Below are 12,460 nucleotides of genomic sequence, written 5' to 3' on the forward strand. Positions count from 1 at the left end.
CTTTCTCTTCTCTCTCTTCTCTTCTCCCCTCTCTTCTCTTCGCCCTTTGCCTGTTGGAAGCTTATGCTCTCCCTCTCAAGAGCATTAAAGCGTTGCTGCAGAAGGATCCTGTTTGTGTGCCGCGTCATTTCTTGCTGGCGGGAAGGTAGCGCGGGACACACATAGGCTTTGGTGGCTGAGGGTGAACCGGAGCGAAGAAGGCTCAGGAGAGTCACAGCAAGGCCTCCCTGCAAGTGGGAAGCACCGGGTGCTCTACGGCAATGTTTTAGAATATTCCAGCGATGGAGGGGAAGGGAGTTATTGAGGAGATGAACTGGCCAGAGGTGGAATGGAGTTCAAATGATCAGGGTTTGTCTGGAACAGCAGAGGGCAGAGAAAAACCTAGAAATTCTGGGAACATGAAGAGGCAACTGTAGCCTGGGTCATAATTCCTCTTGCATGCCTCACTCCTGCCTTTCTCTGTCCACCCCACCAATGCCTTCAATACGTGGTTAAAACCCTTTGGAAAACTAATGTGGAATGGAGCTTCCTAAATCTAATCAAGAATGTCTGTAGCAAATCTATATCAAACATACTTAGCAATTAGTTATGAAGGACAGGCCCTGGGATAGGCACGGCAGGGGAAAGTTCTTGCCGAGCAAGCCTGACGACCCAAGTTCAATTCCTCAGCCCGTGTGAAAAACCCACGTGTAATCCAGTGTTCCCACAGTGAGATGGGTGGTAGAGGAAAGCATTATGCAGAAGCTCATGGGTAGTTAGCCTAGAGTACTCAAGCAGTGAAGCAAACCCAAGACGGTGGGAGGTGAAAACTGACTCCTGAGAGCTGCCCTCAGACCTCCACACACGGGGCGTGGCTCTCACGCACCGGCATGCATGTGCAAACAAAAGGTTAAAATTGTAAGATGTTTTTGAAGACAGGCTGTGCTTAGCACACGCCTTTAGTCCCAGCAGTCAGTAAGCCAGGGCAGGTGGGTGAGTTTGAGGCCAGCCTGGTCTATAAAGTGAATTTCAGGACAGCCAGGGCTATACAGAGAAAAACAAAACAAAACAAAACAACAAAAAATACCAGTTGTTGTTGTTGTTGTTGTTTGTTTGTTTGTAAATGTTGAAGATACTGCACTGAGATCAGAAAACAAAACAGGAATTGACTCCACCACACACTGTTTTTCTTCTTTCTGTGGTTGGTGCTTGAGGTCAAACCCAGCCTGACTATTACCATTTCTGTTCAACACTGTGAAAGAACAGGTTCTAACCTGAGCGAGAAGGCGTAGTCATGATAAGGTCATATGCAGATGACATAATTTTGTCCATAGGACATTCAAAAGCACACACAGGCTAGAACTCGAAGGGCGTTGGAGAGGCAATGGACTGGTTTCATTCCACAGAACTTCAAAAAAATCAATAGCAACTATGCATCTGATCCAGGCACCCAGGAGGCTGAGGCAGAAGGATTGCTATGACTTACAGGGCAGCTTGGGCTACCTACAAAACCCCATTTAATAAGTGAGCAAAGACAACAGAACAAACACAAGACTCCAAGGCAACCGCTCTGTGAACTCGTTAAGATCATTGGAAGCAGGGCCTGCTGGGTAATCCCAGCTATTTGGCAAGCCTTAGGCACGAAGATTCAAAGTTCAAGACCAGCCTAGGAAACAGCAAAAAGTATGTCTGGGCTATACATCAACCAGTGGTAGCATGCTTGCCTAACTGGCTCAAAGACCTATATTTAATCCTTAGAACAACAAAAGAGTCATTTGACCCAAGACCAAGATATAAAAACCATACATTAAAATTACATTTTATATCTCAGGAACATTTAAATAGTAAAAATTTAAATGGTATTATTTACAATAGCACATAAATAAAATTCTTAAAATGAATGGATGCAAAAAACCCTAAACTAAAACACACTATGGAGAGAAAAGTCAAAGACCTAAGTAAACAGATGGGGGTGGGGGTGGGGTTGGGGGTGGGGGAGAAGCAGTGCACTTAGGAATTGGCAGACTCAACTCTGAAGGATGTACAACCTCATAAGACTAATCTATAGACTCAGCAAGATGAGAATCACCATGTAAGCCAACCTATTGCATACACCGATACAGTGAGTCTAAATTCAAACGGAAATGCAAATGAAAGGACCGCCCAAGGTACCGTGAAGAGGACGATCAGGCTGCAGAATCCACAGAACCAGACACCAGCCCAGCCTAAAGCTACTCAAGGGGACACTGGAGCCTTGGGACAGAACAGTCTCAACACTGACCGTATAGGACCATGAGAAAGGGTGTCTTTTTGGTGGGCAGCACTGCTGTGCTTTTGAAGAAAAGGGCACCTGGATTCTAACCTTTCACCATACCATCTAAAACAGTACCTTCCTAATGCTGTCACCCTTTAATACATGTTGTAGTGACTCCTGACCATAAATTACTTCCATTGCTACTGTGTAGATGTAATTTTGTCATATAAGGTACATAGATGTAATTATGTAATAAATAATTTAAATACCTCATATGCAGGATATTAGATACAGGACCCTAGTGAAAGGGTGGTCCTGACCCCCAAGTTGAGAACCACTGATCCAAAACCAGGGCCTTTCCTCCCAGGGCTGGAACGCAGGTTTCTTCATTTGTCATTATAAAAGTGAACACTAGGTGGTGGAAGAGAGCACAGTTCCCCCTAGCAGCTGCCTGCTGCTCTAGAGCCAAAGTTTTACTGGGCTCACTGGCCCAATCAGTGGGACCAGGACCTTCTGCATTTCCGAAGGACCAGAACCTCCTTCAGCTGGAACTAGGTTGAGCTGTACCTCTGCCTGTGTAAGTTCCAGAAAGGAAGTGGAGCTGCCACCTGGGGGCAGTTATCTAGGTGACCCTGAACTAGTTATCTAATCTCTCCGATCATCCTTGTTTATTTGTGACAGTACTTGCCCCGAGCTGATACTGATAGAGACGTGTAGCACTCAGTGAAGGCTCAGGGTGCAGCGCCGATGAACAGTGTTGGAAGCAGGACTTACTTCTGCACCAATTGCTCCTCTAGTTCCCATGTGCCCCGGGACAGGGGTGCTCGCTCGCTCACCTTTGAGGCGCCCGGTGATGTAGAGGAAGCCGTCAGCATCCAGGCGGCCCATGTCACCTGTGTGCAGCCAGCCTTCCGAATCAATGGCCTCACAGGTTTTGTCCTCCATGTTCAGATAACCCATGAAGATGGTGCGGCCCCACAGGCAGATCTCACCGATGCCGTCTGCATCTTGATTCACCAGCTTCACCCGGCAGCCGGGTACCACCTTGCCGGAGCTGGTGATAAAAGAGACGAGGCCAGGGAAAGTCTTGAGTCAGCTCCCGAATCGGCAAAGTCTCAGTCTTCATGGGTGATTGGGGGTTTCCCCCCCTCTCAGAATTGCTTCCCCCCCCTTCCTCTCTGGATCCCGATCACTCTGGGCCCCACTCACTCCAGTCCCTGCTCAATCCGGGCCCTGCCCATAGGTTTTGTTTGTTTGTTTGTTTGTTTGTTTCTCATTACAGATGGTTGTGAGCCACCATGTGGTTGCTGGGATTTGAACTCATGACTTCCGGAAGAGCAGTCAGTGCTCTGAACCGCTGAGCCATCTCTCCAGCCCTCAGAATTGCTTTTTAAGACTTAAAAATAATTGTATGTGTGCTCATGCATGCACACAGATACATGCAGCATCCAAAGGAGAGCACTGAATCCCCTGGATCTAGAAATCCATGCAGTTAAGAATGACCAAATACGGGTTCTGGGAATGGAACTAGAAACTCTGCAAGGGCAGTGTACACTCTCAACTGCTTAGCTATTTCTCCAGGCCATCTTTTTCAGATTTTGGTACTGCTACATATTATTATTTTGGTATTACTACTACTACTACTACTGTTATTGTTAACATTATTATATGTTTTAGATTTGTTTTAGTGTGTAACTATGCATGTGAACATGGCCACTTGTATGTATGCAAGTGTGCTCATGTGTGTGTGTTTGGTGCTGCTTGTGTGTGTGTACATGTTATGGTGGCAAAGACTGCCCCTTTAGATGCATCAGGACAAGCAAGGGGCCCAAAATGGCAGTTGACACTTGAGGCTAGGGATTCAGTGTGAGCAATAGGAACAAGTTCCCCAAGGCACCAAAGGGTGTCATCAAGGACATCTGAGCCCTCAGTGTGTCCCAACTTCAGGCCTTACCTGTAAAGCCGATAGTTGTAGGGGCTGGACATGAAGTGGGGGCCTGTGCTCTCGCTGAGGCCATAGCCTGCGTACAGGCGGATGTTGAGGCCCAGGAAGAAGCGCTGTGTCTCTGCCGTCATCGGAGCCGCTCCGTAGAAGTTTTTCTGACACTTGGCAAAGCCCAGAGCCTGCCGGACCCTGGCTAACACTAGGTAATCCGCCAGTCTGCTGGTGAAGGGCTTCAGGTCACTGTGAGAGGGGCGGGGAGAAGAATGGTCTACAGGAGGAAGAACAAACACACTCTCACGAGTACACACCCAGCATGGCCACCCGAGTTGTCCGTTTGGATGAATTGTTGTTCATGCTGAACCCTTCGTAAATATTTTGGATATTGGCCTTGTATGTAACATGAATTTGTGCAAATGTAAGTGTGAGTGCTCCTGATTGCATGTAGATATGTCACGAATCATGAAGTCAAACAGGCCAGGTCATCTCTCCAGACCCCTTTTTATTTATTTATTATGAAACAGTCTCATGAATTTACTTGGGCCTTGAACTTGCTCCATGGCATAAGCACACCTTAACTCTTGATCCTCCTGCCTCAGCCTCCTGAATGCTGGGATTATAGAGCTACACTCCCAGGCCTGACTTCATGGTCACCTTTCGTGTGTGTTAATGAAGCCGTAGGTGAATAGATGTGTCCGCATCTCTCACAGAGCTGGCACTACTATAATAGACCCTCCCCCTCCATCCCTCCCCTCTTTAAAGTCAAAAGTTCCGAGCCTAGAGCTTTGAGCTTGTAGGCAAGTGCTCTAACTCCAAGCTGGATCTTCAATTGAAAAGCATTTTTATGTTGAAACGAGGCCAGACCGCTACTGTGGATATCTGCACAGCACTGTGTGGGAACTTGGAAAGGAGTCATGAGCTGGATGTGACGGTCGATACCTATAACTCCAACACTTGGAAGGCTGTGGAAGGAGGATCCAGATCCTCAAAGTAGCCCGGGCTACATATTAAGACTGTCTCAGAAAACAAAAGGTAATAATAGGCAATCAGAAGGGACTGGAGAGAGGTCTGGGTAGTCAGATGGGCTGCTGGGAAAGCCAGAGTGGCTCAGCCTGTGTCACTGAAGCCCCCTGTGCTGGTTTGAATAGGAATGGCCCCTGTCGGGCTGGAGAGATGGCTCAGCAGTTAAGAGCACTGACTGCTCTTCCAGAGGACCTGAGTTCAATTCCCAACAACCACATGGTGGCTCACAGCCATCTGTAATGGGATCTGATGCCCTCTTCTGGTGTGTCTGAAGACAGCTACAGTGTACCTGTATAAATAAAAATAAATACATGATAACTTAAAAAAAAAAAAAAAAAAAAGAGTGGCCCCTGCTGACTCATGTGTTTGAATGCTTGGTCCATAGGAAGTGACAGTATTAGGAGGTGTGGCCTTGTTGGAGAAAATGTGTCACTGGAGGCTGACTTTGAGGTTTCAAATGTTCAAGCCAGGCCTAGTGTGGCAGTCTCCTTCCAGTGCCTGCAGATCCAGATGGAGAACTCTCAGCTCCTTCTCCAGCACCACGTCTGCCTGCATGCTGCCATGCTTCCCGCCATGATGATAACAGTCTAAACTTCTTAAACTCTAAGCCATCCGCAATTAAACGTTTTCCTTTATAAGAGTGGCTGTGGTCATGGTGACTCTGTAGCAATAGAGGTCTTAATTAAGATAACCCTTCTAAAGCCACTACTGAGGGCAAGTAGCTGGCAAGAGCTATCTATCCTTAGTAGGATGAATTCCTCAGAAGAAGCAATTCAGTCCTCACAGACAAAGCCCCCAAGTGCCAGCTGTCCCCATTATGTCTGCAATGGGTATCATAGTACAAGCCCAGTTGTAAACAGGCTACTGGACAAGGTCTCCTCAGACTGAAGTCTTTTGGAACCAGGATACCTATCAGATTCTTGTTAGTTCTGTGTATGAACCAGCCCTGTGCCTCCCCAGGCCTCCTGTGCCTCTCCAGGCCTCCTGTGCCTCTCCAGGCCTCCTGTGCCTCCCCAGGCCTCCTGTGCCCCTCCAGGCCTCCTGTGCCTCTCCAGGCCTCCTGTGCCTCCCCAGGCCTCCTGTGCCTCCCCAGGCCTCCTGTGCCTCCCCAGGCCTCCCGCCTCCAACCTACTTGCTAGGGCAGGTGAGGTTCTGTTCCAAGGTGACTGACATGGCCCACAGCAGCATCTTGCGGCGGATGAAGCCAGACTGAGCGGCCACCTCCTGGATCCGTTCCATGATCTTCTCCCACACACGCGGCACTCCCATGTGGGATGTGGGCTCCACCTCCCGAAGCGTGTTCACCAGGGTCCCCTGCTCAAGGCCAGAGAGAAGCAGAGGTGGTACCAGGCCTGGAGACACAGCCTCTCTGTATAATTGCCAATGGCACACACAGATGCTCCTGTGGGCCTGTACATTTGTACTTGTGTCCAGCTGGTGCACATGCCAGTGGCTGTGGTTCAACCGCTGCATCCCCACACCTGCTAACAGAACTTTGGTGTCCTTTGCCGACCACCGTAGCCTGATGCTTGAAAAACATCTTGATCCCTCAGACATCTGTCTAACTCAAACATGATAACCTCATTTTGCCAGGTATAGTGGTGTATGCTTGTAATTTCAGAACTTAGGAGGCAGAAGCAGGAGGGCACAGACCCAGGCTGGGCACATAGCAAGTGGGTACAAAGCAAATTCAAAGTCAGCCTGAGCCATCTAATGAGAGACCATCTCAAGATAAACAAACAGACAAATAAAATAAAAATAAAAACAAACAAATGAAAATAAGGGCCAGCAGGATAGTTCTGTGGGTGAGAGGGGACTGTGACCAAGCCTGACAACACGACTTCATTCTCAGAAGCCACATGGTGAAAGGACACATTTGACCCCTGACAGTTGTCCTCTGACCTCCACACTGTGCAGTATAAACACATAAGACCCCTGCTGTATTCCATACGAAGAAGAAAATAAATACAAGATGCAGTGCTTCGAACCTTTAATCCCAGTACTGAGAGACAGAGACAGAGGCAGGTGGATATGTATGAGTTTGAGGCCAGCCTGGTCTACAGGGTAAGTTCTAGGACAGCCAGATCACCCAATCTGTCTCTCCCTGTACACACACACACACACACACACACACACACAGACAGAGAGAGAGAGAGAGAGAGAGAGAGACATACACACACACAGACAGAGAGAGAGAGAGAGAGAGAGAGAGAGATACACACACAGAGAGAGAGAGAGAGAGAGAGAGAGAGAGAGAGACATACACACACACACACAATCTTGTCTCAAAAACAAATAAATGTAATTTTAACATTATTTAACAACAACCACAAAGGGGCTCAGATAATGGCTCAGCCAGGAGAGCATGGGAACCTGAATTCAGCACCCATCCAAAGAGACGGTCACCGCACATGCGCCTGAAACCCCATGTTGGAGAGTAGAGCCCAGGGACTCACTGAAAAATATACCCTAAATAGGGAACTCTGGACTCAGTAGGAGCTTTGCCTCATATAAACATCCTACATTCAGATAATGATACACTATCATTCAGTTGTTGAGAAAAATGAACTCATGAACTTGGAAGGCAAATGGATGGAAGTAGAGAAGATCATACTGAGTGTGGTAACCCAGACCCAGAAAGACAAACGTCACATGCTCTCTCCCACTGGAGGCTCGTGGCTCCAAGTCTTCAGATGTGAGCACACAGCCTGCATTTACTACAGAAGGCAGCAGAGTAAAGAAGGGTCATTGCCAGGTCAGGGGGACAGAGAGAGAATAACAGGGCACAAGTTAGGGGATAGCAGAAATGGGAAGGGGGGGCTCTTCAGGGAAGAGGAAGGAAGGTACACACAGAAGATGAGTCAAATAACAATAAGGACTCCTGAAAGGCCACGAGGAATCATACCATTAAAGGAAACCCACAATGCACAATTCCCTGTACAAATAAACATGTATAGTTCTCCTCATCTGGGTTGACAGTGCTCCATCTAAGAGCCAAAGACAATCTAACAAAACCCCCATCTTTTGTGCTGTTAGCCATGGTTGTCTAATAGACTCCTCAAACACAGCCTATTGCTGTTGCCCTTGGCTGACCTCCACCCCGAGATAGAAAGTAAATCCCCATTGCTGAAGACACCTCAACCTCAGAAAGGGGGCTCAGAAGCCCCTGAGCTGGAACTGGCCTGAATGCCCCTTCCCCGAGGGCCAGCTTTTGTGGTATCAAAGGCACCATGCACGCTTCCAAAGGAGGGAAGCAAGCAACAGTCCCACCCAGGTGTGCTGCCTAGGAACCATCTCTCCAGTCATCAGGGCATCATAACCCTAAGGTTCAGGAGCAGCTTGTATCCCGTGATGGTAACCAAAAGCTCTATAGCCAGACTTAGAGCCATCCACGGGGGGTAAAACATGCTTGATCCTGGAAACCTAGCGAACTTCTCAGTATGAGTAGTGCTATCTATTAGAGGAGAAGCTATGGCCCCTAATTTACTAAAGCAGCATAATTCCTAACAACCATCTATAAACATTTGTCCTTATGCACATAGATAGGTGTAGCCCCCCCACCCCCACACTCGTCAAGGAAATCTCCTTGCAACAGACAGATCACTACAGAAAACCCAACCAATCAAAATGCTGAGCCATGGAGACCAATCCCAGTGGATAAATCTACAAAACACTTCCACGCCCACGGCTCAGGGAATCTTTGGAAGGAGTGGAAAGAAGGTCAGAGCCAGAGGCTCAGGGAACTGTCTATGAAGTTGTGTTTCCTAGAGATGTCAGGAGCCACATCCATAATGCCTCACCAACATGACTGTCCACACACGCGTGAGCTGAACAAGGAAGAGTCCAGCGGACATACCAAAGTGTACAAGGAAAGCTCTCAAAGCCTCAGACCTACACAAAGCACTCTAGGCAACTGAGGAGACCTGGCGGTGGGAGACGTGGCCTTCCTGAAGGCAGAGCACACTGCCAGGGTCAGATGGCCAGCCCTAAAGTCTACGTACAAGGAACATTATACCTCCTGAGCAGGTCATACGTAGGAATATATATGCACTCCTATTTACCTATCCTAAATTATATGCACACAATAACAATTAGTTTTTAAAAAAGCCATGGATTTGAGGGAGAGAAGGGAGGGTTTTATAGAAGGGTTTGGAGGGAGGAATAGGAAGGGAGAAATGTTATAATTATATGATAATCTGAAAAATTAAGAAATAAGCTAAGTGTAGAGGCCCACATCTTTTCTCTGAGCACTTAGGAGGTAGAGGCAGGTGGATCTCTGTGAGTACGAGGCCAGCCTGGTCTATGTAATGAGTTCCAAAACAGTCAGAGCTACATAATGAGACTTTGTCTCAAATTAAAAAAAAAAAAAAAAAAGAAGAAGAAGAGCAAATAAAAAAAAAATAAAAAATAAATGTAAAAAAACCCTCATTTAAAAACATTAATGGTAAGGTCTGGAAAGATGGCTCTGTGGTTTACAATGCTTGTTGCTCTTACAAAGGAGTCAGGTTCAATTCTCAGCAGCCACATGGCAGCTCACAAGTCCTAGCCATGACTCCAGTTCTAGCTGATCCAACGACCTCTTCTGTCTTCTGTTCTCTGAGGGTACCAGGCACACGGGTGTACACATACATACATGCAGGAAAAAATTCATACACCTAAAGTAAATATTTGTAAAATATATCAGTAAAATATATCTGTAAGATTGAATTTAAAATTATCAAAACTAATTTCACAGAGAATGGGGAGCCTGTCTCAAAAAAAAAAAAAAAGACAGACGAGGCTGGAGAGATGACTCAGCCATTAAGAGTATTTGCTGCACTTCCAGAGGACCTGAGTTCAGTTCCCCCCATGCCCACCAGCCATTCCTACAACCACCTGCCACTCCAGCCCCGGGGATCTTGTGCCCTCTCTGGTCTCCATTTATGTCATGCAAACATAAATTAAGTACTTATCTAATCTTTAGTTTTTGTCATTTAAAGATGGAGAATTATAGAAGAAAGCAGCCTCTGTTGACTTCTAGCCTTCACATGGCTTGCACGCAGGTGAGCACATGAACACATAACATACACACACGCACACACACACACACACACACACACACCGACGACAACAGTCAAAAACAAGTATATTCGGCTTCCTCCTCCCTTCACATGGCTTGCACGCAGGTGAGCACATGAACACATAACATACACACACACACACACACACACACGCACACGCACACGCACACACACACGCACACACACACATACACACACACGCGCGCGCGCACACACACCGACGACAACAACAGTCAAACGAGTACATTCAGCTTCCTCCTTCCCCAGCAGAGTTTATTTTAGGAATAAACATATGACCCTGTCCAGGCTACCAAGGCACCACGTTGGGGGATGACAGCTAAGTGGTTTCTGGGAACTTTTCCTCACTGTTAGAATAAAGATGCAAAGAGTAGGTGTATTTTATGAGATGGGGTACAGGGGGCTATGCCTACCTTCTGACCATCTTGTGGTCATACTCTGAGGAATCAGTGGCTTTATGGTGTTTGAGACTGAAGAAGGCAGTTTATAAGACTTTCCCTAATTGTTTGGTCATCTAAGTCAGGGTGTGCAAGTAGTTTCTGAAGCAGTAGTGGTGCTTTAGTCCCAGCACTTGGGAGGCAGAGGCAGGTGGATTTCTGAGTTCAAGGCCAGCCTGGTCTACAGAGTGAGTTCCAGGACAGCCAGGACTACACAGAGAAACCCCATCTTGAAAAACCAGAAAAATAAAAATAAAGAGAATTCTGAGCGCTATGTGCACTGGGAATCAGCAGCCTATGGATGCACACAGGGCCCATAGATGCAAACACACATCAGGGCAGGAAGTCGGGAAGACAGACTGACCTTTAGGGCATCCGGATCTGCAAAGCAGACCTGGGCCCCCCACTGGATGCCCGTCCACAGGTCGTAGATCTGAGCAGCAATGTGGCTGAGAGGCAAGTAGCTGACCACTACCTCCTGCTGCACTTCTGCTGGTTGGATGTCCCCAGCCTGACTGCCATACCGTGCTGTCCATGTGATCTGAGGGGAAGGAAAATGGCACCAGCAGGTCCACACCCAGTCCCTGAGGTATGTAAAGTGAGGTCTCCTTAGGGGCTTAAGCTACCTCTTCACAGGTCCTCAGAGTAGGTAGGTGCCCTCATGGGCATTTCCACAGGCCCTGGAGACCTCCAGGGACAGACCTCTCATCTGCTCCCTTCCCTTTTCCCTCTGCAGGGCTCTGTCTACTCCACAAAGGAGTGGACGTTCATCTAGCCCCTTAAGCTTAGCAGCCAGAGAGGCTTCCCCAAGAGGCTACTGAGGCAGGACCACAGCACAGAGTCCACCCATCCCACCCAACCATCTGGGTGTCTGTCTACAAGACCACAGCCCAGATTCTCACACACACCCCCATGCCACCCATCCATCTGGGCATCTGTCCTACATTGTCTTGACTCAGCATCACACCCTTGGGGTTTCCTGTGGTGCCCGATGTATAGACAAGTACACAGCACTGGTTGGGCTGCTGGGTATTGATGATGGCGTCTAGGGCCTCCTCCGGCACTTCTTGCCCCAGTTCTATGAGTTCCTCCATCTGTGGCAAGGTAGGGTAGAGAATTCAGTCTGGGACAGCTCGGTAGCATAGACAGACCCCATTCATCACCCAGGGCCCGCTATTCATACCGTGTACACATTGGCCATCTTCTTTGGAGGGGGCTCTTGGTATATCACCACTGCCTTTAGATGTGGCAGGTCTTTCCAGATCTGCATTGATGGGAAAACAAATTGGGTTTTAGCAAGAAAAGGGTCACATCTTGGAAAGAGCCTCATCTACCTGTGATAGTCTGTGACAAGATTCTCTTGTTTCTGACCCTTGACTCCAGTGGGACTTCTCTGTCCAGCGTTCCCCATTATGGGAAGTTGGGTGCAGTGACGGTGGGGCTCTAGTGTCTGGTTGAACAAGTCATACAACAGGATATTAGGTTAGTGCAGACGACAAAGAGACAGAGGTACAAAGGGAACTCTAACCTGCAATACAGAATGGCTCCTAGGAAGTAGTGCTGAGTGAGGAAGACACTGTGCTTGTAGCATGGTATCTACACCTGAGACAGGAATACAGTGTGAGCACATGTAAATAACGCATGCATGTGTGCGCACTCGCATGTGGATGACACACACACATACACACACATACACACATACACACACATACACATATACACACATACACACATACACATACACACA

The 12,460-nt window shown here is 47.7% G+C and overlaps 1 protein-coding gene across 1 annotated transcript in view; it reads right to left on the minus strand.

Moving 5' to 3' along the window:
* Acsbg1 (acyl-CoA synthetase bubblegum family member 1) overlaps positions 1 to 12,460 on the minus strand; it is a 55,364-nt gene that overhangs the window by 5,169 nt on the left and 37,735 nt on the right. Inside the window, exons 6-11 of the mRNA XM_021207286.1 lie at positions 11,897 to 11,977; positions 11,658 to 11,807; positions 11,078 to 11,254; positions 6,331 to 6,512; positions 4,188 to 4,418; positions 3,070 to 3,287 (exon numbers count right to left, since the gene is read on the minus strand). Coding sequence (XP_021062945.1) covers positions 3,070 to 3,287; positions 4,188 to 4,418; positions 6,331 to 6,512; positions 11,078 to 11,254; positions 11,658 to 11,807; positions 11,897 to 11,977 — 1,039 coding nt within the window. The remainder of the gene's footprint in view (positions 1 to 3,069; positions 3,288 to 4,187; positions 4,419 to 6,330; positions 6,513 to 11,077; positions 11,255 to 11,657; positions 11,808 to 11,896; positions 11,978 to 12,460) is intronic.

Source organism: Mus pahari, chromosome 10 (assembly GCF_900095145.1).
Source record: "Mus pahari chromosome 10, PAHARI_EIJ_v1.1, whole genome shotgun sequence".
In the NCBI taxonomy this organism is placed as follows: domain Eukaryota; kingdom Metazoa; phylum Chordata; class Mammalia; order Rodentia; family Muridae; genus Mus; species Mus pahari.